The 27,358-nt window shown below is 50.6% G+C and overlaps 1 protein-coding gene across 3 annotated transcripts in view; it reads left to right on the forward strand.

Moving 5' to 3' along the window:
* Positions 1–228: 228 nt before the first annotated feature.
* DAGLA (diacylglycerol lipase alpha) overlaps positions 229–27,358 on the forward strand; it is a 58,087-nt gene continuing 30,957 nt past the window's right edge. Inside the window, exons 1-4 of one of the 3 annotated variants that reach the window (XM_038138400.1) lie at positions 229–349; positions 772–2,846; positions 25,213–25,351; positions 25,978–26,189. In XM_038138400.1, coding sequence (XP_037994328.1) covers positions 25,257–25,351; positions 25,978–26,189 — 307 coding nt within the window. In that variant the 5' untranslated portion in view covers positions 229–349; positions 772–2,846; positions 25,213–25,256. Of the gene's footprint in view, positions 350–771; positions 2,847–21,560; positions 22,559–25,212; positions 25,352–25,977; positions 26,190–27,358 lie in introns of those variants that run through there. The other 2 variants (XM_038138402.1, XM_038138401.1) reach the window with 2 other exon arrangements.

The raw sequence follows: 27,358 nt of genomic DNA on the forward strand, positions 1-27,358 counted from the left end.
GGGTGAGCACCAGCCCAGGCGAGGCCCCTGCCCGCCGCCGCCGGGGCTCCCTGGCTCCCGCCGAGAATTCCCCGCTGGAATCCGCGGCCGGCCCGGGATCGCCCCGCCCCGTGGCGCTACCGCCGGCCGCCACCAGGCGGCGCCGCCGCGCCCCGCACCCCTCGTTGCCGCGGCGACCGCAGGTTGCGTAGCGGCCCTTACGCAGTTGACGCAGTGGGCGGCCCCGGCGAGGCGGGGGCGGCCCCGGCAGGGCGGAGGCGGCGTTGGAGAATCGGGGGCCGCAGGGCCCCCGGCATGGAGGAGGCGGCGGCGGCCGCGGCGCTCCCGGGGCGGCGGCAGCGGGAGCGAGGTGAGGGACGGCGATGGGAATGGCGCGGCGGCGGGGGCCGGCGCTGCGGCAGGTGCGGGGGAGCCGGGAGGGCGCTGGCAGGGCCGGGGGTGCGCCCGCCGCCGCCCCCCGCCCCGCCGGGCTGCAGGCCCGCGCCGCCCGAGGGGTCCGGATCCCGCTGGAAGCGCGGCATTCCCGGCGGGAGGGCCCCGCTCCGTGTGGCCTGCGCCCCGCGGGCAGCGGTGGGCTTCCACCTGCGCCTCGGGAAAGCCGCCATCCTGGCCCGGGCAGGTGCGAGGCGTGAAGGTGATCCCGGCGCTCGGGAGCCGGGATCCTGCGGAGGGAGGCGGGAGCGGTGCCGCTGGATGTCCAGGGAGGAGGAGAAGCTGCGGTGTGGGTGTGACACGGGGATTCTTGCTCCCAGCTTTTATTACTTCCCGCAGGGAACGGTACCTGACTTGAGCAACGCGGGCGGATGCTGAGCCGCGGCCGTAAAATTCCCAAATTTAGGATCGCGGGCAGCTGCAGAAGTAAGATATCCTTATGAAAGTAAGGGAGATGTCGCTCTGAGATCTCGGAGCTGGGATCCTGCCAGGCCGCTCAGCCAGAATTCCCGCTGTGCCCAATTCTGGGAATTAGTACCTGCTGGTGTGTTTGGGACAGGCTTCAGTTGGCACTGGGAATATGGGAATGTGGGAATGGGGATTGCCGAGCCTGGTGCACGCCGTGGTCCTTAGAGCCTGCTCCAGGTGGGAAATCACACAGTGATTCACCAAGGTGGGATGTAGAACCCTGGGACAGGAAAGCAGCAAAACTCTGGGGAATGGTTTTAAAGGAAAGGAAATTCCCACCTTCCCTACTTCAAGGTGGGAAAATTCATCTCCCTCTGGATGAAACTTAGTGGGGATGAGTTGCTGCATCCTCCTGGCTGGACAGGGAGAAGCAGCCGAGTTTTTGTGGTCAGGCTGAGCGTTCTTAAATGGGAGATAATGAAATTGTGGGAAGTGGCTCTTGGAAAGCTTCGGACTCTCCGTGACTCTGGCGTTGGCTCGGCTGAAATGTGTATCCTGTGGACGCTGCTGGAAGAAGCTTTCCAAGTTGGAAACCTGAGCTGGGGGGAAGGTGTTTGTTGTACCAGGTGTTGGTTTTCAGGGTCATAAAAGTTGCACGGGGGGTCTTAAAGCTGCTGGGGGAATTCCAGCAGTGCCAGCTTGGACTGGGAATGCCTGAGGGGGTCGGGTTTGCCCAACAGGGACAAGAGACTTGGAAAAGCCTCAGTTACCTGGTAAATGATACAAATAACCTGGAATTTCTGCAGCCAAAACCCTTCAGCAAGGAGCAGGATAAAATTCCCCCTTTAAGTGGGAATTTAAATTGGAAATTTGGGAGTTGGCAGCTCTGCTGTCCAAATGTTTTACTCAGGAGGGTCAAAATCAGGGATTTAAGGATATGGACTATGTACTGCAGGAACTGACTTTGTCAGTGCTGACCTAAAAAAAAATCCTGATTTGACCCGAATTCCCATTTAAATTAAGGCACTGGGCACTTTTTGCCTGCTACCTGCACAGCCAGATCTGAATCCTGGAGACAGGGAATGCTGTGAATGCCTCTGTGGTTGCTGGGAACAGGGTGGTGAGAAAGGGAAACTTCTCTGGGCCGTGTCCACCCGTTCCCTTTTCAGAGGGCTGGGAAGGAACAGTTGTGCAATGATGGGATTTAAGGGAAGTGCTGTGCCAGGAGGGAAAGTGAGAAGGGTGAAAATGCTCCTCCCAATGACCGAAAATGTGAGGAATAATAAAAAAAAAAATCCTATGTTTTGGAAACTTTGCTAAAATTCCCTGGACGAACAATTACAGCGACCAAAAAAAACCCCTCTGCTTGGTTTTTTTTTTTGACTTTGTGTGGGAATCTCAGTCCTGTTCCTTCTGCTCTCCCTCCCCTTGGAAGTTAATTAATTGAGAGCTGGCTGCTCCAAACGAGGTCACTTGGATTTCGGAGCTGCCGTATCATTGTATGGATTTGCAAAATCAGGATTTACGGCTTGTGTGCCTTAGAAATTTTTCCTTAAAGTGGCATAATCCTGGTTTTTGAGGGTCTTTTCCAAGCAGCTGGAAGGGTGTAGGGAGGAGAAGTGTTCAAACTGGAGGGTGTAAAGCTCAGGAAGCTGCTCAGCTTTGGATGGAGAAGAGTTTGGAGAAACTTCCAATCATTCCCAGACCTGGCTGTCATTTATGAAACTTCCTTGGAGTAAACCAGCAGGAATTCTCTTCTGTCCCAAACATCCCTGTCCTCTCTGAAGGCTTTTTTTTTGGGGAATCAAGCCTTTATACCTCCCCTAGACCATGCAGCTTTATTCTGGGGAGCCTGCACCCTGCTTTTCCTCCCCTCCCAAATAAATGACCCTTGGTTCCACCTCTGCTCCCAACAGTGATCCAGTTGATGAATAAGAGCATCCCGAGCTGGACTGAGCGCTGGAATTTGAGGAATTTCCAGTTAAAGACGCAGCAGTTGAGATGGGGTGAGTGAAACCATTTTAATCTGCTCTTGGAGCTGCAGGGCTGGAGTTTTTCGGGTGTTGGGAGCGGATGAAAGTGGCCTTTGTGCCATGGGAAGTGTGACAAATGGACTTTTGAGGGATCTGCAGAGAGTGCTGGGATGTTTATTCCTGCTGGGATAGATGGGAGTCAATCAGGCTCTTCATTCCAGGCCAGTTGGAGCTGATACTTTTGTTATTTCACGCATGATATTGTTAATTTAGGTGTGTTTCTGCTCCTTGTTGTGTGGATTTTTACTGAGAAATCAGAGGAAAAAAAAAAATCCCTGAAAATTTGCCAGGTGCAGCACCTGCCCAGCTTGGAACTTTGAAAATGGAAGAAGTTAGAATGGTCTTCCAGGTTTTGGTAAAAAACGGGAGAGTTTGCCCTGCTGAGGAATATCCTGCCCTGAAATATGGACAAAAACGCTCCTGGACCCTAGCAGGGATTTTGGATACAGGAAGTAATTCCCAGAGTGTTTCAGGAAAAATGTGCCCTGTACCTTCAGGCATTCCTTCTTCCTCCTTTTCCTTTTCCTTTTCCTTTTCCTTTTCCTTTTCCTTTTCCTTTTCCTTTTCCTTTTCCTTTTCCTTTTCCTTTTCCTTTTCCTTTTCCTTTTCCTTTTCCTTTTCCTTTTCCTTTTCCTTTTCCTTTTCCTCTTTCCACTGGAAGGCACATGGATCCCTTACCTCTGGATCTCTTTGGAAAGATGAAATTAAAAAAAGCTTTGGATTATTTTGCTCTTCCTTGCAGCAGGAGCTGGAAATCTGCATGGCAGGCAGAAACTGTCAGGAATTCTGCCCTGGGCTCTTAATCCAGGAGTTTCTTCTTTAACTCAAATCCTTCCTTAACGGCCCTTGTGCTCCAGCAGATCCCTGAAAATCCTCATCCTGCCTCATCCACTGGCATTCCTCCCTCTCTTTGAGGAGCCTTCTGAGCTCCTCTTCGAAGATCTGTGGAATTGCATGAAAATTCCTGGCTTTTTGTTCCCTTCCAGCTGAGGTTTTGCTTCCTGCGTGTTCCCTTGGTGTGGAATTGAAACAAGTGGGTTCCTCAGGGCTGGCTTTGAGCTCAATAGGAATTTTTCCCTGAAAACAGGATCCAAGATACAATTTAGAGCCTTAAATTGCAAGTTTTCCTGGTGTTTTTCACTTGCCATTTCATCGGGAGTCAGTGGCAAATACCTCAGTGCAATTCACTTGTAGCCATCAGTAAATATGGGAATGCCACCTTAAATGAGCATTTTCCACAACTTTTTTCCTCTGGAACATGTTTCCTTGGGATTTCTTGCCCTGGAGGTTTTATTATCCCCACAGATCTGAGTGGTCCTGATTTTTACATCCAGGCAGGCTGCAGGACAGAATCCTTATCCTTGTTCTTTTGGAATAAAACGCTGAATCCCTCAGGCCACCTTAAAACATTTGAACTGGATAATGAGAAGAAACAGGAAAATTCAGGACGTTCCCATTATAGTTCAGTGCAGCAAATAGAGAATGGGGAGGCTGGGATGGAATTCAGCCCTTTCTTCCCTGAAAGGTGCTGTTCTTCCCTGGAAGGTTCCCATTTGGATGTGTCCTGCTGCTCCATCTCTGCTGGAAGTTGGAATTTCCACAGCTCTGCATCCTTTGGGGATGAAATTTATTATTCTGTCATGGCTTGTCTTTGCAGCCCAGATCCCTGGTGTTGTAACAGCCTGGATGTATTTTTGGAATATGGATTTCAGCTCCAAACTGGGAGCCTCTGGAGGCTTGGCTTTTCCCATTGGGTCTGCTAAATGATCCTGCAAATTGGTGCTGTTTTCTCCCGTGGGAAATGAACTGTTTCACCTCCCAGAAAATCAGAACAAGGCAGGTGCTGCTTGGGAGCTTCCAGCATCTCAGCCAGCCGGGGATTGTCCTGAAAAAAGTTTTTCCTGCTCTGCTTGGATCCCGTGATTAGAATCCTGGAATAATTTGGGTTGGAAGGGGCCTTAAAGCTCACCCACTATCCCAGGTAACTCCAAGCCCCATCCAGCCTGGCCTTGGACACTTCCATGGATCCACAACTTCCCTGTTTCTTGGTGACATCCAGATCCTATAAATGTTCTTCCTGTACCTCTGGGCCACGTTTAACCTTTGGAAGCACGTTCCCCTTTTTGTGACTCCGGGTTTTTTCCGGCTGATTCAGTTGTTTGTCACCATCTCCATGGCACCAGAGCATCCGCTAATGACAACCAGCATTTCCCTAAATGAGAGCATTCAGGGATGAACTGGATTTTTCCTTGGAGAGAGGAAAACATATGCCCTGTCAGAGGAAGGAGAAAAACTTCCCATAAAAGCAGGAGTTTGTCATTTGTGTGCTGCTCATTTTCTTCCCTGGATAGAGTAGGGAATAAGGGAAGATTTCGTGGAGAGATTTTGAGCTCTGTGGGATTGCTCTTCCCTCTACCTTTGTCAGTTCTCCCTTATTTTCTAGTGGAAAAAGAGACATCCATGTTCCAAAGCTGGAAAGATTAGAGCTTTCCTCAAAATCCTGCTGACAAATCCAGGGGCAAAATTCCCTTTCCCTTTGTGGAATTGTGGTGTTAAAACTTCTGCAGGAAGCCACAGGTTGCTTTGTCGGGAAAACCTTCTTCCCTCTAAATTTTGTGGCTATTCCTGGATCAGTGTGTTGCTTTTGGAAAAGAGTCTTTTGGCCCTTAAAAAAAGAAGGGATCGTATTTTCTCCCTGAGCTCCTTTGAACACCTCCAGTGCCACAATCAAATTTAACTCAGTCGGAAATGGGCACATCCCCAAATCCAGTGTTATTCCAAGGCCTGATAGAACCTGAGATAAAGGGATTTGTTGCATGGAACTCTTTGCCTTATGGAATCCCAGCTGGCAAAGGATAATTTCGGGACTCTCTGGGGCCTTGCTCTGACTTTGTGTTCCCCTTGGATGAGGGCGGAGGAATGAGGAGAGGCGAGCTGGGAGGTGGGAAGCACGTGGGAAGCTGCAGAAAATGCTCGGGAATGGGCGGCTGAGTAAGTGTGGAGCCTCCTGGGAATACTGGCAGAGTTGGTGAAATTCCCTTGTGAGGTGGGGAGCAGGAATTTGGGGAGGGAAATCAGGAACATGCCGATGTTGGAAGCTTCTCTGTTATCTAACGTGCGAGTTTGCAGGATGCGTTTTATCCTGGAGAAAAGGAGGATTGGGGGAACTTCTCATTCCCTACAATTCCATGACTGGATGTGGGAGCCAGGTGGGATTGGGCTCTTCTCCCAGGGAACAAATGACAGGAAAGGAGGAAGTGGCCTCAAGTTGCATGAGAGGAGGTTTAGGTTGGATATTAGGAATATTTCTTCATGGAAGGGGTTGTGAAGCTCTGGAAGATGCTGCCGAGGGCAGCAGGGACTGGTGGAGTCCCCATTCCTGGAGGGATTTAAAATCCATGTGAATGTGACACTTTGGGACATGGGTTAGTGGGCTGATTGTTTGATTTGATGATCCTAAAAGTCGTTTCCAACCTTAACAATTCCACGATTCACTATGTGCAGGCCAGGCACTCCTGAGGGGTTTGATGTTCCCAACTTTTCCCATGTCCTTCATACCAGAACCCATGTTTTGTGTCCGTGGATTTGCTGGCTCCTTGCATGTTTGTTCCCTGGAATGGCCTGGAACCCTGATTCCCAGCCATTTCTGGATAGGAACTCCAAGGAGTCTCACATTTAGCCTTTACTCCTTGGGACAAGCTTTAGTTTGGTTCTCAGGGGAATGATCCTGCCAGATTTTCCTTCTCTCGGGGGGTGACAAGACAGGGAAGTGAAATTTTGGGACTGCGATATCCGCGAGCCCGGTAAGGCCTCGCAGTTCCGGTTTTTTGGGATACACTGAGGGGATTCAGGCAGCGGAACTGATCCGAGGTGGCTTTTAGCGACTGCGGGCTCACCCAGATCCTTCTGGCTCAGGAGAGCGGAAGGGAATGCGCTGTGTTTGTTCACTGGATGCTCATCCCAAGGCTCGGATTAGTTCAGCCTTCCGTGTGGCAGCTCCAACCGGGTGGACGAGGTGCTGGGGAGGTGTCACCTGGGCAGGCTGAGGAAGAGGTGGAGTCACCCCAGGGAACGTGGGAATCTCTCCAACACAGAGGATCCTGGACTGTCCTCAGCCAATTATCCTCTTAAAACCTTGGGGTGTTGTGCAATGGACGAGTCAATCATAGGATATCCCAAGTTGGATGGAACCCACCGGGATCATCGGAATCCAGCTCCTGTTGTCCTTGGTGTTCCCAGCTGCCGTTGTATTTATCCTGTCGTTTTCCAGATGCTCTCCTCATTTTCCTTTCCGTGTTAACTCTTAATTGAACAACACTTGGAAGCAGGATGTAGATTGAGGAGAGTGAGAGGCACTTCCCACTGCTAAGAAATGTGGCTGCTCCTTCCACAAAAGCCTAGACAAGGGGGGGTTTGGGAAACCAGATGGAATGGGAAGAACTCATCCTGGTTCCTGTTCCTGTAGCTGCAGGATTTTGCCTTTTGTGTGCCAGAGCTGGGAAATGCTGCCCTTTGGAGTGCAAAAAGCGTGGAAGGGTGTGGTCGGAGCAATCCGGAACCTTTTCACCTGAAAGCACCTGATTTATGACACCAAAATCCCAATGTTAACGTGGATTTGTTTGGTGAACCGCTCCGCTCTGAGTGCTCTGGGGCTGGGCCAAAACACTCCCTCCTGCCTGGCATGGGAAACACAGCCCTGGAGCCTCTGCTCCGGAGCACAAGGGCTCAGCATTCCCAAAAAACAGTGAGTTGGCCTTTCCGTTCTTCCAGCAGGTGCTGTTTGGTTAAACCTTAATATTTAGGGAAGTTTTTGGGTGGAGAGTGGGAGCAAATCCCCTTTTCCTTCTGGAATGCTTTCACCATTCCAGTGTGTCAGGGCCTGGAAGTTTTGCATGGAGAGGAGGAAAGCAGATGGATCTTCTGCCTCAGTGTCCAGAGGTAAAAGGTTTTGTGCCAGAGGGTGCGGTACCGGAATTCCTGGTTGTCCAGGCCTGGAGAAGCGGGAGATCCTGTTCCCAGACAACGTGACCATTTGTTGCTCTGTACTTTAGACAGCTATCCTGGTGTTTGCTCAGCTCCTCACACCTGACTGCAAGGGTTTTCCAAGGAACTGGCATTTCAAATTGGAGTTTTTGTTGAAACTCTGGCTTTTTTGGGGAGAAAAGGTGATAAATGCCATTAGGAGAGAGGAAAAGGCAGGAATTTAGGACTTGGTGGCCCCCGGGGCTGCTGCTTCCCTTTTGGAGGAGAAATGAGAGAAGTGTTCTTTTACCTTTCTCAGTGTTTATAGTATTCCAGCTGCCGAGGCTCCATTAGACATTGCTGCTCTTGGAAAAGGAGATGAGGTTGGAAGTTCTCATGTTCCTATGGGAACAGGGAGTCGCGAGGCTTGGAGTTCTCATTTATAAGAAGATTTGTCAGGAAAGGTAGGAAAGGGATTTAATTTCTGACTTAAGTGGGAAACCAAGATTCCTTCTCTCCCAGTTGGCTCCTGCCTCCGAGTTTTCCCATTCCAGGCTGCTCTGTGGCCTCGGAGTTAATTACAAGTTGGATAAGGAGATGCCCGAATCCACCCTGCTGTTGTTTTGCTGACTCAGCAGCTCAGAGCCCCTTTTTTTAGGGAGGGGGGCAGCAGAAAGACCACCCTGGATTCCAGATGCTTGGGGAGCAGGGTTAGGAACCCCCTTGGGATGAGTTTTCCAGGCTAAGCTGTTCCTGAATCTGCTTTTCCCACCTCCTTGGAAGTAGATAAGATATTCAGGACAGAGAAATCTGGTTTCTTTTTCCCCAGTGCAGCTGTTGTTTAGGTAGCTCCCAAGGAATATGGGACTTTGCCCAGTCCTGTCTGCATGCCTCTTCCTGGGAATATCACCCCATGTGTGCTCAGAAAGGCTGGGGTGGGGGGAAATTCAGGAAAAACGGCTGCGTTGTGTGAGGGAAGAGGAATTGCAGTCCCAAAGTTCCTTAGAAAATTGAAACAGGAAAAAGATGAGAGGTCAATTAAGGAAGAACTGTGGTTTTTAAACGAATTTCCAGCCAAATCCAATGGAAAACAGGCACCTGCCATAGGATGGGGCCTGGGTTTCAGTGTGTTGGGATCCTGACTGAAGCAGCTGTGCAGTTTTTTCCCTGTGGGAGCATCCCTGGGGTATTTCTGCCACTGCACCATGGCTGGGTTGTGGTCAGCACAGCTGGGACTCTTGCCTGAGGGATCCAATCCCTTAATTTGTTGTAAATCTGGGATTTGGGACTTCTGCCTGAAGGCTGTCATCCCTTATTTTGTAATAATGGGGTTGTATTTTTTTCCCCCCCTAAATTTGGATTTTCCATTAATTAGTGGCTGTTATTAATTAATAACTTGGTGCTTTAATACTTCAGTTTTCCACGTTTCCAATGCTGTAGAATGGAATTTGAATTCATCCGTCCCTTAGGAGGGCAGGGAAGTTTCAGCTCTCCGGTTAAAGGGGAGCTCTGCCTTCCCTGGAGCCTTTTTCCTTGGAACTATTTTGGGAACATGACTTCATCTTCCTCCTGGAGCGGGGGAAAAGCCCACCCCAGAAACGTGGGGGATTCGGAGCTTCTGTTCTTCCCTGCAGAAAATCACCGAATTGTGCCTCAGATTTCCCTGAAATGGGGGTGTTGGATCATTGTAGGAGGGAAAAGGGGTGAGCTGTGTGCTGCTGGTGGATGGATCTGTGTTCTCCAGAGGTCACTCCTTGCTGGCAGCCTGGAGCAGGAATGGGATTCTTGGGTGCTGGCAGCTGAGGGAGGGGTGTTAAAGAGGCAGCTCCTGCTGGCTTTTCCAGTGATCCCAACCCCTTCCCTCCTTGTTTTCTCTTGGATGTTTACCTCTGGATTCTTTGGCTTCCATCCTGGTAATGCTTAAACCCTGTGGTGGACTTGGGAAGAGCTGGATGAGGGTGGAGGTGAGATTTTATCCCAACACATTTCAGAGCCTGGATTGTCCCTTCCTATCCCCCTGCTGCTTTCCTGGTGGAAACACGGAATTTTCCCGTTTTGCTGTGTTGTCTCCTTCCTGGCTTTTCAGGGAGAGACAGAAGAAGGGATGTGTGGGCTGCTGGTGCCGGAATTTAAAACTTCCTCATGGAAAGGAACGGGGTCATCCTGGTGTCCTTTTTACCTTTTCCAGCTTCAGTCTGGGAGCTGGAACACCTTGAAAATTCCAGCCAGGAAATCATGTAACTGAGAGGGGAATTATTCCTAGTGTCATTCCATAACCTGATTCCCTTACTCCAGAGGGATCATTTGATCATTTGCTGGACACTGGACCCAGCTGGGAGCAATGAATATGGTGGAGGGAGGAAGAACCCTGTGGACATGGAGTTTTTCCAGCTTAAGGAATGCTTGGGTTCATCCTGTGCTGGACAATTCCAGGCTGGGTGCTGGAGCTGGTTATTCCCTGGGTTTGTTTGTTCTGCTGTTTCCCTCTTTGCAGTGAAAATAAAATCATTCCATATCCATGGGATCTTTATAAATCCTTAAATATCCATGTGGTTGCAAAAACTGGAATGCCAGCAGTCGGAGACATTGATTGATTTGTTTTTTTCCCCACTGGAGAAGGTGTGTTGTCTGTGGGATGTGGGAAAGTCTGTCAGGAACCTGGCTGGGAAGGTGTGTGAGAAGCTCCCGGAATTCTGGGAGCTGTTAGGAGCGCTCAAGAGATCCCTTCTCCAAGAGACTTTTGGAATTCTCTTGGTATTTTGAAAAAAAAATCGAAGCCAGCTGGCAAGCCAGTGGCTTGTGACACCTGAGTTGTGCCAGGGGAAGTTTTAGGTTGGATACTAGGAAAAATTCCTTCATGGAAGGGGTTGCAAAGCATAGGAACAGGCTCCAGTGGTGGAATCCCCATTCCTGGAAGGATTTAAAATCTGCATGGATGTGGCACTTGGGGTAGTCGTGGTGGCCTTGGCAGTGCTAGGGAATGTTAAACTGGATGATCTTGGAGGGCTTTTCCAACCTGAGCAATTCCATGATCCATTTGTCCGTGCTGTTGGACACACAGATTGAGGACAATTTGCCTCTCCCGTGGGCTGCGGGATCCCAAAACGTCTCCACAAGGATGCAGGCAAAATTCCCGTTCTTCCTTATCAAAAAGACTGGGAATATTTTCCCTTGCTGCCCAGAAGAGAGCTGTAGGAGATGTCAGCTTGTGCCTTGCTCAGAATTTAAGGCTGAGAGAAAGAACTGAGGCAAAAAGAGGCACAGGATTGGGATGGAGAAGAGTCAAACCTGGGCAGGGATAATTCCTGATCCTTCGGAGCTTGATTATTATTCTTTAATCAACTGTGTTAATTACAATATCATATTGCTCCCAGGCCTCTGAGCTCTGATCAGGGATGAGGATGTGAACTGAAAAAGATGGAATAAAGGAATTTTTTCTGGCTTTGGAAGTTCACTTGTCCTGGCAATAACGGAATGAGTCACCAAACCCCAACTCTGGTGCCTGTGATCTCTTCCCAGCTGATTAGAGCATCCCCACCAAGAGCTCTTCCAGGCATTTCCTTTTGAAGCTTAATTGAAAAAGCGCTGGATGATTGGATACTTCATGGTTAATTATAAGATAATTAAAGGAATACAGGGAAAATCCACACCTGGACAAATCCTGCCGAAGGAATCTCTGCAAAGGCACTCTGTTTAATTACCAGGATGGCCGCGCGTTGCCTCGGGAATGAGAGGAAAAAGGAATTTCTTTTCCAGCAGCCTCAGACTGCTTGGGCTGGGAGCCAGGGGCTTGTCCTGAAGTAGATCCCAATGAACAGCTTTTTTCCTTATAATCCTGTTAGGATTATAAATTCAAGTGTGAAATTCGTTCGGAATTTGTGTCTGCTGGAGGAGGGGAAATCAATTGCAAAATGCATCCCTGTGCAGTTGGAGCAGGGATCCTCCTGTTTTCTGAGGATTGCCAACTTCTCTGGACAAGATTTGAGCTCAGTTGTTGTTTGGAAAACTGGAATTGCTTTCCTTTGCTTTCCAAAAGCTGCAGAGGTGTTGAGTTCGGTGGAGAGGGATTGGGATCACCTGGCCATGATCCAGGATGTCCAGCAGCCAGGTGTGAAATCCAGGTACAGCCCTGAGGATGATTCTGCTGGGATGTGCTGCAGGAAAGGTGATGTTTTTCCTGTTCAATTCAGACATGGATTGAGGACATGCTGGGATTGCTGGGAGTGTTCAGCCTGGACAAGAGAAAGCTCCAGGGAGAGCTTAGAGCTTCTTCCAGAGCCTAAAGGAGTTCCAGGAGAGCTGGAGAGGGACTTGGGACAAGGGCCTGGAGTGACAGGACAATGGCAGTGGCAGATGGGATATTGGGAAGAGATGCTTCCCAGTGAGGATGGCAAGGCCCTGGAATGGCTTTCCCAGAGAAGCTGTGGCTGCCCCATCCCTGGAAGTGTCCAAGACCAGGTTGGACAGGGTTTGGAGCAACCTGGGCTAGTGGAAGTGTCTTTGCCCCTGGCAGGGGCTGGCTGGAATGGGATGAGCTTAGGGTCCCTTCCTACCTAAACCATCTGGAATTAGGGATAGTTTTGGGATGAGCACATTCATCTCATTTTTGGGATCCTCCTATCTATATTTTAGAAATCACATGGTTGATTTTAGGTTCTGGATCATCTCCTGCTGCTTCTGGTTACCTCCTGCCATAGTCTGGCATTCCCCAGCTCCAGAGCTGGTACATTCCCACATGTGGCCAGTTCATCTTTGCTGCTCCCCGTTCCCTTGGGAAGGATTGTTCCTGGTTTTCTGTGGTATAGCCACTTGTTAGGAGCAGTCAGTTCCAATCTGTGCCGTTCGGTTCGTGCCTGCACAGCTGCTTGGAGCCAAGGAATGCTTTTCCAGGGATTTCTTCGGCTGCAGCTCCGCTCTCGTCACGTGGGCTCTCTGCTTCTGCCTCACCTCCTTTCACCTCCCTCTTGTCCAGCTTTTCCAAATGAGTTCTGGCTGTGGAGCTGGTGGCTGCGAGGGCAGGGACAGTGTCCCTGGAGTGACAACTTTCCAAGCTCCTTCCAAGCTCTGCTGAAGGACTCCCCCGTAACGAGGGAAAGCAAGGAGGGTATGGAAACATGGAGAGTGGTGGTAACAGGGAGAAAAATCTCAGAATAATTTGGGATGGGAGGGATCTGGAATGTGATCCAGTTCCATCCGCCAGCCATGGGCAGGGACACCCTCCACTAGCCCAGGTTGCTCCAAGCCCCCCAACCAAGCTGGTCTTGGACTCTTCCAGGGATTGGGGCAGCCACAGCTTCTCTGGGAAATTCAGGGTCTCATCACTCTCCCAGGGAAGAATTTCTTGCCAATATCCCATCTAATTCCATCCTCCGGCAGTGGGAAGCCATTCCCATTGTCCTGTCACTTCATGCCTTTATCCAAAGTCCCTCTCCAGCAATCTTGGAATCTCATCAGGCCCTGGAAAGAGCTCCAAGGTCTCCCTGGAGCCTTCCCTTCTCCAGGCTGAGCAAGGTCTGGTAATAAGGAGGCACCAGGAGTGTCCATTAGGGGAATAAGCATGGAAGCAGGAGGAGATTCCTGGTGCCATGGCTGCAGCCAGGAATGTGTGGCCGTGCTTCCTGTGGCACCGAGTTTGCTGGATATCAGAGAGTAGAGATGGGAATCAGCAGTTCCAGCTCCAGGATCTGTAGTGATGAATCCACAGGGAGAAACAGGCACAAGGAATCTGTGTCAGCTGGAAAAAGTTGGAGTAAATATGTGTGAGTAATTCCAGGAGTGAGAGCTGGAAAACCTGTGGAAATTGAGGACATGTAAAGCTGCCTTATGGAATTAAATAATTCCTGAGCTTGAAACTGAATCCCTATCTCCTGGCTCTCCCTGGGGAGCAGTGGGCAGGGCTGGATCCCTGCTGGGGAGGGATGGGTGTTGTGGCTGCCAGGAGAGTGCAGATCCCAAGGGCCTGGAGAAACTGCGGATCAGCTCCACGTGCAGGCTGTGGGTGGTGAGGAGGAGGGGTGTGTGTGCTGGGATTTGGAAATGCAGCTCTTGGAGTGTCCAAAGAGAAGGGAATGTGGAAAAATAAATATATTTAAGGCTTAAATATGACACAGGATTGGGGAAGCCTGGGCTTGATTCATGCTTGCTTACATAAGCAGAAGGAAAAGAGGATTCCTGCTTTCCATCACGAATCTGAGATTCAGGAAGAGTCTGAAGAGTTCAGCTTGGCAGGATTCAGCCCAGGATTGCAGTTCTAGGTTGCTTGGTTGTCATTAGGGAAGCGCTGGATGGGTAAGGATTCCTAAGAAAAGGAGAAGGATGCATTTGGTCCATTGGTCCTGGTGGTTTGGAGAGGTGTGGGACCAGTGCTGTTTGTTCCCTGTGGTGATTCCAACATCTTTATCCCAAGCATCAGGTGGAGGAAAAGCAGGCTGGTAAGTCCCAGGATTTGATTTCCACGGGGTGAGAATATGGGACTTAATTCCATAAACTTGGGAGAGAGCTGGAGCTGCATGTGCTGCACTGTTGGTGGTTTTCCATGTGCTCTTCCTTGGTGAACTCCATGTTCCTTATGGTCAATGGGCCTTTTTTGGGATAGGAGGAGAGAGGAGCTGTTGGGGTGTGGAATGATGGAGCTGCTCCCAAGGGTCTCCATGGGGGCTGGAATTTGGGGGTCTTGCAGCACTGGAAGAGGTGATTTATTCTTAGGAGCACTGAGGCAGGAAAAGTTTTCCCAAGCTGTCATTTGGGTGAGCTGGAGATCTGGAATCTGCCTCTCCTTTCTTCATCCCCTCCCTCCTTGCCTGCTCCTGCTTTCTTTGGATTTGTGCTGTAATTAGCAGTTTTATGGGAGCTGGGGCAGAGCTGGCAGCTTCCTTTAGAAAACTGTTCTCCAGGTGGGAATAAAGCAGGATTCTGCTGGGAATGCTCAGCCTGATGATTTATTTTACTACCAGGGCTATTCCCATGCGTTGCGGTGGAAGCCACAGGATGGGAGGGGCAGAAGCACATTTCTTGGGAAGTTGCAGCTGGAAATCCAGACTTAGGCTTGAAATATTCCCTTTGAGCTTAGGAAAAAGGGAAAGAGGATGTTGTCCATGTCCATATCCGAGCCAAGAACATTTCTGGGCTGAAATTCCCACTTCTCTGCTACTGTGTATTTAAAATTCCCACCTGTACAGGTGTTCCTGTCCTGGCCCTTCCCCAGACAGGACTTTGGTGTTTGATCCTTGCTTCCAGGGTAAACAGGGAAGTGAAAGTGGATACATTGAGTGTGGAAAGAAGCCCTTGGACAGCAGCAATCCTTTGGATGCTGGTGATTAGTTCACAGGATCTTGCTGGAAAAATATGAATTCAGGGTTGATGTCTTAATCCATAAATATTCTTGTAGGCTCTGGTTTATCAAATGAGCTTGCAGAAATAACTGTTTCCAGGATATCCTGATATTGGTTTGATTTTCACTGGAGGCTGGGAAAAATCTGGAGTTGGGGCCAAGAAGGAGATTTTGCTTAATCGAGTGCAAGATTGATGCTTTCCGAGATACTGGAAAGTGGGAATCTGAGAGGGTTTGGGGAAAAGGCAAAGCACAGAAATGGCATTTTCAGGGAATTCATAGCATTCAGAAATGTTCCCTCTTGAACATACTCCCACAGGATGAGGTCCTCAAATAGGCTGGTGGTGGCTTCCACTGTAAGTTTCACTTGGACTTTGGGAAGTATGACCTCCATGACCTCTTTCCAGGCTGATTTCTAGGAATGTGGGATACAGGCATGTCCTCAGCCAAGGAAACAAGCAGGGACACGGTGAGGGAAATAAACAGGCATCATCAGGAAAGTGGGAGTGGGTCATGTCCAGGTCAGGTTTAGGCTGTTTGAAGCCATTCCCAAGGTTTTTGAGCCTGGAAGTGTCACAGATCCAGGATCCCTGTGTAAGGAGGACAAATTGTATTGACAAAAGATGCGTTTGGGTTTAGATTCCCAAAGAAACTTCCCAGATAGCCCTGATTCCCAGCACTTTAGACTTGCAGCTGGGCATGTACCTGCCTAACCACTTAGTCATGGAATATGAGAAGAAGAAAACTCCTGAGATAAGCTGTGGGATGTGATGCAGAACAAAGGCCAAACTGGGAATGCTGGTGAGCAGGGAGTAGAGTAAGAAGCTGGAGGCCCTGGAATTCCACGTGTGTCCCTCTTTCCCCCTCAGTGTCAGATGGGAGGAAAATAATCCCTACTTTAAATTCCTTAGGATCATTCCTGGGAGATGAGCAGAGCCAGCATTCCCTCCTATGCCGGCAGATGCACGTGGAGGGAACCTCTCCCTGACGATTCCCATGGCTCCGGAGCCTGGAGCCGCCTCTCCGGATGCGCTTCTCCTCTCCAGCACATTTGTGGGGAGGGGGGAGCAGGGAAGGAGTGCCAAGGAATGGTGTTGACCACACAGTTTTCCCGAGTTTGGCAGGGATTTTGTGTTCTCCCACTTCTTTCACTCTCCTCGTGTTGGCAGCGGTGGTCCCGGCACCCGCTCCCGGTGGCTTTCCCTGCATGTGACTCATCCCCAGGGAATTCCTGAAGCAATGAGTCAAGTTATTGGGAAAACTGTTTGCCCACTAGTGTAAACTAGGGAGCCAAGAAGCTGCTTGCAGGAGGGGAGAGAGGCAATTCCTTTTGGGAATGACTGGGCTTCTCTTCCCGAAGGCATCGCTTCCAGATGTGCCAGAGCAGGGATGTGCCTCTGACTTCAATATCTCACCTGGATATTTGCTCCTTCTGCTTTTTTTCTGCCTTTTTGAAAAGGAGGCTGAGCTGATAAGCATTCCAGGGTGGAGTAAAACTGTCAGGAATTTGCCAGGATTGTAGTGGGAAATAGCTTTCCCTAAAGAAATGAGGCTCCATCCAAAATTCTCCTTGTGTAATTACTGGTCACCTCTTGGATCTGCCCTGGCTGGCTGCATCCAGCCCTTGGAGTTTTGGCTATAAATAACTCAGAGGCCGTGTGCTTTCCGACCAGGAATTACCAAGTTCTGCGTGTAGCTGTGGGATATTCCAACAAAACCAAGGATTGGTGATTCCCAGTAAATATATCCAGGGAGCTGTTGTTCCACACCTGGGAGCAGATTTGGGATGCTGGCAGCATTTATTGCCGTATCCATCACCTCATCCAGGTATTCCTTTTGTATTCCCTACCCTATTCCAGCCAAGCTTAGCTTGATGTAGGGGACTTTATTCCCCTGTAGAACATGGAGTTCTATTTCAAATCCCAAATTAATTGGAATTTATTACATTTTCCCCCGTGGCAACTTGGCCGTTATTTTTGCCCGAGCTCGGAGTGGTCGGGAAGCTGCCCGTGGGCTCTGCTGGCACAAACTGTGGGTGGAATTGCGGAGCTGCCGGCATCGAGACAAGGATTGGGGGTTGTTTTTAACTCCGTTCCTGGCAGCACGCTGGGATTGTGTGTGACAGTTCCTTCTCCACTCCCGATGCCCGAGAAAGTGGTGGCTTCTCTTGTTTCTCAGCCTGGTGTTAGTGCAGGCTTTGGATTTTCCATAGGCTGATGAGTCTGGAGCTCTGGAGTTAAGGTGTGCTCTTGTTGAGGTCAAGGAGAAAAAGTCCTGGGAATCTTGGAGGGGCGAGTGAGGCTTTTCCATTCCTTTCCAAGCGTTATTCTCTCTTTCATTTGGGCAGCTGGAGTGTCTCACAGTGATCCCTGTCTTTACAGACTCATCCCTGCAAGCCTCTTCCTTTATGCCCAGGGGGGTGATTGCTGAGGTCTGGAATTACTAAAGCCCTGTGGATCCTTCACCAAGGAGGACATGGAAGTGCTGTAAAGTGCCCAGGGAAGGGTTTGCAGCACAAGGAGCAGCTGGGGGAGTCAGCCTGCAAAAAATGGGGATCAGGAGGGATCTTCTCACTCTCCACAAATCCCTGACAGGAGGGTGGAGTCAGGTGGGATCAGGCTCTGCTCTCAGGGAATAAGTGGCAGGATGAGAGGAAATGGCCTCAAATTGCACCAGGTGAGGTTTAGGTTGGATATTAGAGGAAATTCCTCAATGGAAAAGGTTTTAAAGTATTGGAGCAGGCTCCAGTGGTGGAGCCATCCCTGGAGGGTTTTAAAAGCCATGTGGATGTGGCACTTGGGGACATAGCTATGATAGAGGTGGCCTTGGAAGTGCTGGAGGAATGGTTGGACTCAATCTTGGAGGGCTTTTCCAGCCTTAATGGTGATGCTATGGACAAATCCTGGCCCATGGGGTGGTGCAGGGATGTGACTGGATATCCAGTGGAGAGAACCATTGGGATGTGCAGTGTCACTGGTTTGTGGGACTGAGATCCCTGGGAACAGTCTCAGAACTGGTCCCAGTTGTTCAGAGGAGGTTCATTCCAAAGTAGAGAATTTCCTTGTCTTTTTTGATTCAGTGAATCCCTTATCCTGCTTTTAACTGGGAACAAGTGCTGGGAGGGGCACCTTTGGGATTTATCCATCCTCTTGCACTAAATCCATTAGGGTTTGCAAGATAGTCCCATTTTTCCCGAAAACTCCACTGCTGTGGTCAAGTCCATGCCAAGGAGATGCATTCTGGAGTCTCCTTATTAAAAATTAATCATTCCCAATGTAACAGAAAGGAGATGTCGTGCATGTTTGAGGAAAATGTGGGATTCATGAGACCTGTTTCTACCCAAGGCAGGAGAGATTGGAGTTAAGGAAAAGGGATGGATTTAGCCAAGGGGAGCACGCACCTTGATGTGTTTATAGCAAAGGGGCTTTGGAAAGGAGTCTGAGGGAGGAATGAGGTGGGATGGAGATGGATCAGTGCTGGGCCAACTGGGAAGTGGTTACACCTATCCTGTGTCCATCACCGTTCCAGTTACAAGGAATTTATTCCAGGATTTCGGGGTTAAACTGGTGGGCCAAACAGGTAAGTTCTTGTTCCCTGTGTTTTGAAGGTCAGTTGATACTCCGAGATTATTTTGGGAATTTGTGTCAGTGGGCAGTGCTGGAGTTCCAGATCCAAGCTGATCCCATTAGTTCTGTCCCAGTGACATTGTGGAGGTGATTGTGGTGCCATGGCCTTATCCCGAGGGAGCCACATCCAAAGTGTGCCAAGCCACAGGAGGCTCTTTGAACCTTTCCTGTCTCCAAGCTTCATTCCCTGGCTCTGCCCCTGACTCTTTTTATTCCATTCTCCTTGGAAAATGGGAGATTATCAAGGAGAATCTTCAAAGTAGTCATGAACATATCCCAAAATTCCATTCCCCATTGATTTTTGCCAGTGATTTCTGCCTGGGATTTGCTTATAAATATGGCTCTTAAATGTTCCACGAATCCATGGAATATTCCTTAAAGCAGGGATCTGTTCCCTTAATCACCTCCGGTGAGGGCAGAGCTCTCCTCTCAAGCTTCCGGCAGCTGCTGTGCTTTCTTCCCCCTGGGAAGAGCTTTCCGTGCAATTCCTGCAGGCACTGCTTGCAGCAGATACTTCCTGCCCTTGGAAAAGGCAAGGACTCGCCTTCCTTTGGTGCCATGGAATTTGTCCCCTCTTGGTATTCAGTCCTGGAATGGTTTGGTTTAGAAAGGACATGGAACGCTTATCCCTTTCTACCACGTGCTGTGGACAAGGACACCTCCCACTATCCCAGGTTGCTCCAAGCTTTGTCCAGCCTGGACTCATCACTTCCAGCCTTGAGGCAGCCACAGCTTCTCTGGAAAATCCATTCCAGGGCCTCACCACTCTCACAGGGAAGGACTTCTTCCCAATATCCAATCCAAACCCACACCATGTGAGTGGGAAGCCATTCCCTCTTGCCCTGTCTCTCCATGCCCTATTCCAAAGGTTCTTTCCAGCTCTCTTGGAGCCCCCTTAGGCACTGGAAGAGGCTCTAAGGCTCCCTGGAGCCTTCTCCTCTCTGGGCTGAGCCATCCCAGCTCTCCCAGCCTGGCTCCAGAGCAGAGCTGCTCCATGCAAATTCCTCTGGCCAGCTTCAGGACATTCTGTATGGATATAACCCATCCCCCTTCTCCCTGGAAGGCGAGAACAATTCCCAGATTGTGAGAAACACACTCAGAAACAGAAAGAGCCTCATTTAAAACCCTTCAGAACAGCTGGATGGGGCCTGGTGGTGGTGGATCCAAGCTGGAATTGATGATTTCCGTTAAGTCCAGTAAGTGCTTGGTGGGAACGAGACGGTTCTGGGAGCTGCAAGGGAATGATCCAGCCTGGAGTAGGAAGCCCATATTCCCTGTGGGACATGTTGGTGAGGGAAGGAAGTATTTGGGGTGACTTGATGGGGCCACAATTCTGTTGGTTAGGGAAGTGAACTGTCTGTTGTCCTGCAGAGTGAAAAAGCAGGATGCAGCATCCATGCTGTGCCCTCAGGACAGGCGTCTCCAGCACCCGGGCAAGGTGACCTGGATGTGCTCTCAGGGAGAAGGGAAGCACCTCTGCTCCAGAGCAGAAAATCACTCCTGAGGAAAAGCTGCCGTGGGAGGTGACAGGACACAAAGCTCCTTTGGTTTTGGTTTTCCAGCTGCATTTCCTAAGAAGTTGAGCTGGGAGCTGGCAGGCCTAGGCTGGAACATCCCAGCAGGACAGCAGGTTGGGACTGGGACATTCCTGAGGAACATGGTGACATTTCAGCCAGGGAAAGGGATCCTGGGAGGGGCAGCATTCGGGGACATGGTGCTGGATTTCTGTGGAACAGCAAAGGGCTCTGTCCTTTAGCAACACCTGCAACCATCCACTGAGACCTACAGATCCAATTTTTTTTGAGAATTCTGTAGCCCTGAGCAGTGAAGGCAAACATCTGGCTTGTTTAGAGGGAATTTCCTTGGGTGAGTCACCCTGGAGGACTCTGGAATTTGCAGAGGCCAGCTGGAAGAGAGTGCTGGCAGAGATGAGGAGGGTTTGCTTTGTCATACCTGGGTCTTGTGAGAGTGCCATCAGGTGCCTGAGGGAAAAGGTAGGGAAGGAATATTGGGATAGCAGGGCTTCCTCCATGCAGACATCCCCAGGGATCTGGCGAGGGAGAAAAAACTCCCAGATCTGACTTCAGCCTGGGTTTGGCCTCCCATCTTTTGCTCTGAACAGCAGGAGGTTGGGAACCAGGGGAGGTTTTGGAGTGATGGAAGTGGGAATCCTGAGTTAGCCTGTGGATGCAGGGGGTTGTGAATCTGTGGATGCAGGGATGTGGAATTGCAGGGGGTTGTGAATCTGTGGATGCAGGGATGTGGAATTGCAGGGGGTTGTGAATCTGTGGATGCAGGGATGTGGAATTGCAGGGGGTTGTGAATCTGTGGATGCAGGGATGGGGAATTGCAGGGGGTTGTGAATCTGTGGATGCAGGGATGGGGAATTGCAGGGGGTTGTGAGCCTGGATGCAGGGATGGGGAATTGCAAAGGGTTGTGAATCTGTGGATGCAGGGATGGGGAATTGCAAAGGGTTGTGAATCTGTGGATGCAGGGATGAGGAATTTGCAGGGAGGGGGATTTGCAGGGCGTTGTGAGCCTGTGGATGCAGGGATGGGGAATTGTAGATAGTTGTAAGTATGTGGATGCAGGACTGGGAATTTGCAGGGGGTTGTGAGCCTGTGGATGCAGGGATAGGGATTTGCAGGGATGGGGAATTACAGAGGTTTGTGAACCTTTGGATGTAGGGGTGAGGAATTGCAGGGGGTTGTGAGCCTGTGGATGCAGGGATGAGGATTGCAGGGGGTTGGAGCATTGGGCTGTGTGGGTGCCTCGGGAATCTGCGATTCTGGGAGCTCGGAGCAAATTCTGCCTGGATTTGGGTGGAGGGAGTGGGTGACTCCGGGGGTGTTGCTGTGGTGTGGGTGGACTCCTGGCATGCAGGATCCAGGCACAGCCTTTTTCCTTCAGCTTTATTTCCTGGTGTACTTCTCCCTAAGGAGGCTCATGTCAGATGGGATGGGCTGTTGGATTAGCCTAAGTCTCCGAGGTTTAGCTGGAATGTTTTCTCACTGTAGCGTTTGTCTCCCTTGCTCTTTTCCCTAAGCCTTTCCCTACAGACAGCTAATTCTCCCCTTCCCCCACATCCTGCCATAGCCCAGAGCATGTCACAAGGAATTAACGGCTGGAAAGGCCGGGAGAGGCTCCTCTGGAACAGTCTCTCCTTTCTGTGCCCGGGGTGGCCCCCTCTGTGTGTCCCTTTTGTGTCCCATCCAAGTCCCCTCCCCCTGGCCATTCACTGGAGAGTCCGTGGCCGGGAGCCTTTCCCAGCCCGATGCCATGGCTCTGTCCGAGGGCTCCCGGCAGCGCTGCCGCTTTCTCGGTGGGAAGAGGGAGGAGGTTTGCGCCGCTCCAGGGTTTTCCTCCTCTCCCGGCTCCGCATCTCTGACAGCATCGCCCGCTCTCGCTCCCAGTCCTCCTTCCCACAATCCACGTACGATCTCCTCAGAATAGGGATGATGTCACTTCCTTCCAAAGGGTGCTGGGGGGTGTGGAAGGGGGGAGTCACGACCTCTGGCTCTCGGCATTCCCGGTGGATAAATGAGGTGCAGGGAGGGAGTCGCTCTGAGGATGATGCCCGGCTCTGTCAGCAGGCAGATCCCAGTTCCCACGCCGTGCTTCCCTTTGCCGAGTGGGATTTGCAATGGCTGCAGGAAGAGTTTGCTGTTCCCTCCTGAGCTTGTGATGCCTGTCTCCCTGGATATGCACTTTTCCTGAAATACCCTTCTGGGAGAGAAGGATGCGCAGCGGCTGGACCACATGCCATGTAAGGTTCCTGCTTCCCTAGATCTTGCCCGGCTCTGAGGGGGCTCCTTGTGCATGTGCTTCCCTTATTTCAGTGTTGGGAGCTTGGGGCTGCTTGTACTGGGATTCAGCTTTCAAGATCCTGGGAATGTTTGGTTCTTTCCAGCAGTTTTAGGGACAGTGTGAGGGTTCTTGCTGTCACAGAGCCGGGGTCAGTGGTCTCAGGGCTCTTTGCACTCCAGCCTTCCGGTCCTCCCAGTTCCTCTGCTGGATCGTATCTTCAGCATCTTAAAACAGTTCCTGGGATGAAGCTGAAGAGTCCTCACAGTGAGAGCTTTTTCTGGTGGGTTTTCCAGTCTCAGGCCTTCCATCATCTCCTTCCTTTCAAAAGCAGGGGCAAAGCCCCGAACCTCCTGGTTTAAATTCAGGAATCTTTGGGAATAAATTAGGAATGTTCCTGCCCTGGGAGCCTGGTAAGTGGAGTGACAGTTCCACAGTGAGTATTCCTGTATGTGACAGCGAGTGACAGGCTTCTCTGCTCTGTCCCCATCTGTTGTCGTGGATAAGGAATCCGCATTGGATATTTGTTGCTGTCGTTGATATCCTGCTTCTCAAACTGGGAGAGGGTGCTGGGAACTGGGAGAAATCAATTGGAGAGGTGGAAGAGTTCCGGAAAGCGTGTTGGTGGGATGCAGCCGAGGGATGATGGGAACAGAGCTGGGCTGGGAAGTGCTGGAGGTGTAACCAGGGTTTGTGATATCCCAGCTATCCTGGGTGGTGAATGACAGGCACGATGGGGCTGGGAGGGAGTCTCCAGATGGCCAGAGGAGTGAAGGTAGAGCTGGAATGTACCCAGTGCTCTGATTATTCTGTGCTGAGGAAGTGGGAATCCAAATGGCGTTGGAATTTCGCATTTGCTTTGTTTGTGGAATGGAGCATTTCCTTCAACTGAGTGACAGGCTGGAAGCAGCCTGTTAACTATGGAATCTCCTGGAATTTGAGGGGATTGTGTAGGTTTTCAGTAATGGGTGGCTGAAATGGGTTGGAAGATCCATTCCAGTGGCTGTGGGTGTCAGCACAGGAGAGGACACTCTGGATTTGGAATATTCTGGGAAGTGGTGGGGTAACCATACCTGACTGCTGGGTTCGATTTAGTGGGACAGGGCAGGAATTGGTGCCGTGGGCTGTCTCAAGCACAACATTTGTGTTATCTGGAAGGCTCAAGTTAGTTTAAATCATGAGCAACCTGGACTGGTGGGGGCTGTCCCAATCCATGGAGATAGAACTTGATAATCTTCAAGCTCCCTTCCTATCCAAGCTATGCTGGAATTCTATGGATGTCCTCCCCTTTCTAATTTGTTTTACCCACAGTACTAAATTAGGAGTATCATATCCAAGTATGGGTTGTTTTTTTTTGCCTGGTACAGGAAGTATTGCAGGTGATATTCCCTTGGAAATGCTGTTGGAAATCCTGTTGTAAGTAGTGGATGAGGACACTTTGTCCTGACCTGGCAGTTTGCTGTTGGGTTCACAGAGACAGAAATCCAAGAGCACTTAGGGATTTGCAAAGTGCAGCTTTGGAACAGCATGGCCACCACAGGCCATGGGTGGAGCTCTCCAGCAGCAGTGCATGCATGTGGGAATTGAGAGGCTGGTGGAGCTGGGAACTGAGATGATTCAACTGGGAGAGCAGAGTGGCACAGGTGAGGTGGAGCATCCCCTGGTAGCACAGATAAGAAGTGGGACAGGGATTACGACATGGAAAGAAGGACAGGACTGATCCCCCAATCCAGAAATCCCTGGTCTCTGTAGAAAGAGTGCAAAGACACCATCCTGGATTTGGCAGAAGCAAGGAAAATTCCTGGTAGTGGGTCATGTGTTGAGCCAGGAAGGCAGGAGTGGGATAAGGTGTGCTGCCAGAGTCCCTCTGGAGCAGCTTGGAGTACAGCCAGCTGGGATGGAGTGGGATGGCTGTGCTGGAGGAGGCTGGAGCGCCCTGTGCAGTCTCGTGACTTTGCACCACTCCTGTTTCTATTTTCCAAAGGGTTTGGGAAGCCCTAAAAATAGGAGCACAAACAAAACCCAGGGAGGAACAGCAGCTCCTCAATCTTCCACCTTGGAATTGGTTGTGCCTGTCAGGGACGGTGCGGATGCGACGGAAATGTGGAGCTGGCAAGATGCTCCTGCTGGTCCAGGGGGAGATCTCCTAGGAGCCAATATCCTCACTGGAAGTGCTGTTGGGAGCCAGTCTGTAGTTCCCCAGATGCTGCCACAGGCTGTTAATGGATGTTTTGGCTTCCTGAGCCAAGTGTGGGGGGGAGAGCTGTTGGACAACAACAGCCTGGCAGCAGGTTTGTGCATGGAAAAACACAGTAATAGGGTTTTCCAGAGATTTGAGGCCAGTATGACCTGTCCCAAATCCCACAGTGGCTGCTCACCATCACAGCCTAACAGGATTCCAGGTAATCCCATGAAGTGGATCTGGATGAGTTACACACCGGCTTCACCTAATACTTCCCACTCCTTCAATTCCCAGCCCTCCTTCCCGTGCATGCCATGCCCCCTGGTGTTGGAAGGAAGCAGCTCTGGGACAACCCAGGTTGGCTCCCAGGTTGTGGGGCTTTCCAGAAGGGGCTGGAGAAGCTCAGCAGCATCTTTGCTTCCATTCTTTTCCAGGAGGTGAGTGCTGTGCCTGCTGAACTTCCCGGGACCCGCCAGCCATGCCAGGGATTGTCGTGTTCCGCCGGCGCTGGTCTGTGGGCAGCGATGACCTGGTTCTGCCAGCCGTCTTCCTCTTCCTCCTTCACACCACCTGGTAAGTGAGAAGGGCACAAGGATGCTTGGAATTCACCCAGGAATTCTTCTGGCTATTCCTGGCATGGCTGGAAATTCTCCCTGTGCTTCTACATGGGGCCAGAGAGTTTGGCCGGGGCATTCCTGATGAACACCAACATTTTTCCAGCTTCTGTTTTCGTAGCTTAGCTCTGTTCCAAGTTCTAGTTCCAAAGAGCCTGACCAGAGCTTCTTGTTATCCTCCTGTGCTACCCAAGATTCCCCACTAGAATTTAGGACTGTGTTTCTATACACAAGCTCAGGAAAAACAAGCATGGAATCCTGGAATGGTTTGGGTTGGAAGAGGCCTTTAAGACCATCCAATTCCAGCTCCCTGCCACGGGCAGGGACGGCTCCCACTAGGTTGCTCCAAACCTTGTCCAACTTGGCCTTGAACATTTCCAAAGGGTGTGGCAGCCATGACTTTTCTGGAGAGGCAAATCCCATGGGATAATGTGGCATGGATGAAATGGTTCTGCCAGGGCTAGCAGAGCCTGTGCAGAGGGGATTTGGGGCCCAAATGAAGATTAACGTAAGGAGCTGTGGGACACTGAGGAGGGAAGAGCTGTGGGATATTCCGTGGTTTCCCTTGGCTTTCCTGCCCGACAGGTTTGTGATTCTCTCGGTGGTGCTCTTCGGGCTGGTGTACAATCCCAACGAGACGTGCTCCCTGAACCTGGTGGACCACGGCCGGGGCTACCTGGGCATCCTGCTGAGCTGCATGATCGCCGAGCTGGCCATCATCTGGCTCAGCATGCGCGGGAGCATCCTGTACACGGAGCCGCGGGATTCCATGCAGTACGTCCTCTATGTGCGACTGGGTAAGCGGCCGGAGCCTCCGCGCTTCCGTGTGCTCTTCCCCGGAGCCTCCTCTCCCTGCCTAGTGCGGCTCCTCTGGCACGGCCAGATGGCTGCCAGGATGTGCCGTGCATCCCGATGAATCCATAGGCTGCGCCTTGTCACGGCTGTCAGACTGGCAGGCGATGTCCCAAATAGCCTCCTTTTCCTCTCATGGAATCTGCTCCCCTTCTGTCTCTCTTTTCCCAACTATGTTTTCCAAGGATAGAGGCATAAATCCCAAAGGTTCTGACCCTGAGGTGTTGCCTCTTGACTCACCTGATCCATCCCTCCAGGCTCTGGGAGGAAAATAGGCTTCCCACCTGCTCACTCTCTTTTTCTTCCTATAAGCAATTCCTGTCTTGCTCCCTCTCCAAAAACTAGAGCAGGGAAGAGAATTATCCCTTGATCCCTCATTCCCTTTTAGCTTGTTTTCCCTAGATTCTGTTGCCTTCCAGGTACAGAAATTTAATCAGATTTTTCTGTGCCAAATTAAGGTTTTAAGAGAATCTTTGGAGATGCAGAGCCAGACCCATTCCAAACAAATCATCCCGTGGGTTTGCATCCCTGCTTTTTGCCGGGTTGTTTTCCTGCAGAATCCACTAAAATAAGGATAACCTTGCTTGAAAGCTCAGTCTGGAAGACTTGGAATGCTCAGTGCAAGTTATTAACGCAAACAGCAAACAAATCTCCCTCTCCAGCTTCCCAGCCAGTCTCCCTAGGGAAGCATGGAGAGCCTGGCAGTTTGTGTTAAAACCAGACTAAGTGGGGCAGAGGAGGTAGGGAGAATACAAAGAAAGGTTTTCCTGCCCCCCAAAACATCCCTTCTTCTTCCTTAAACTCTCTGTGTGCTCAGGAGTGGGATTTCCTCTGGATTTTGGGTCTCGTATTCCCTTTTTTCCTGGGTATTTTGCTCCTGGTGGTTGATCAGTTGTGCTGATGGAAGTGGGAGCGTGACCAGTGCGTGGGCAAGGTCCATGTGACTATCCCAATTTAAGCATGTGCTGTTTAATGCAGAGGAATTTAGGGAATTAACTCTAATGTGAACCTGGGAATGTCTCATCCCTGCTCCTGCTGCTCCTGTCCTGCAGCAGGCAAAGGGGAGAGGAGCCAAGGGAAGCAAAACCTAACTCAGGCATAAATTGGGTTCATC

This window comes from Motacilla alba, chromosome 5, assembly GCF_015832195.1.
Source record: "Motacilla alba alba isolate MOTALB_02 chromosome 5, Motacilla_alba_V1.0_pri, whole genome shotgun sequence".
Lineage (NCBI taxonomy): Eukaryota > Metazoa > Chordata > Aves > Passeriformes > Motacillidae > Motacilla > Motacilla alba.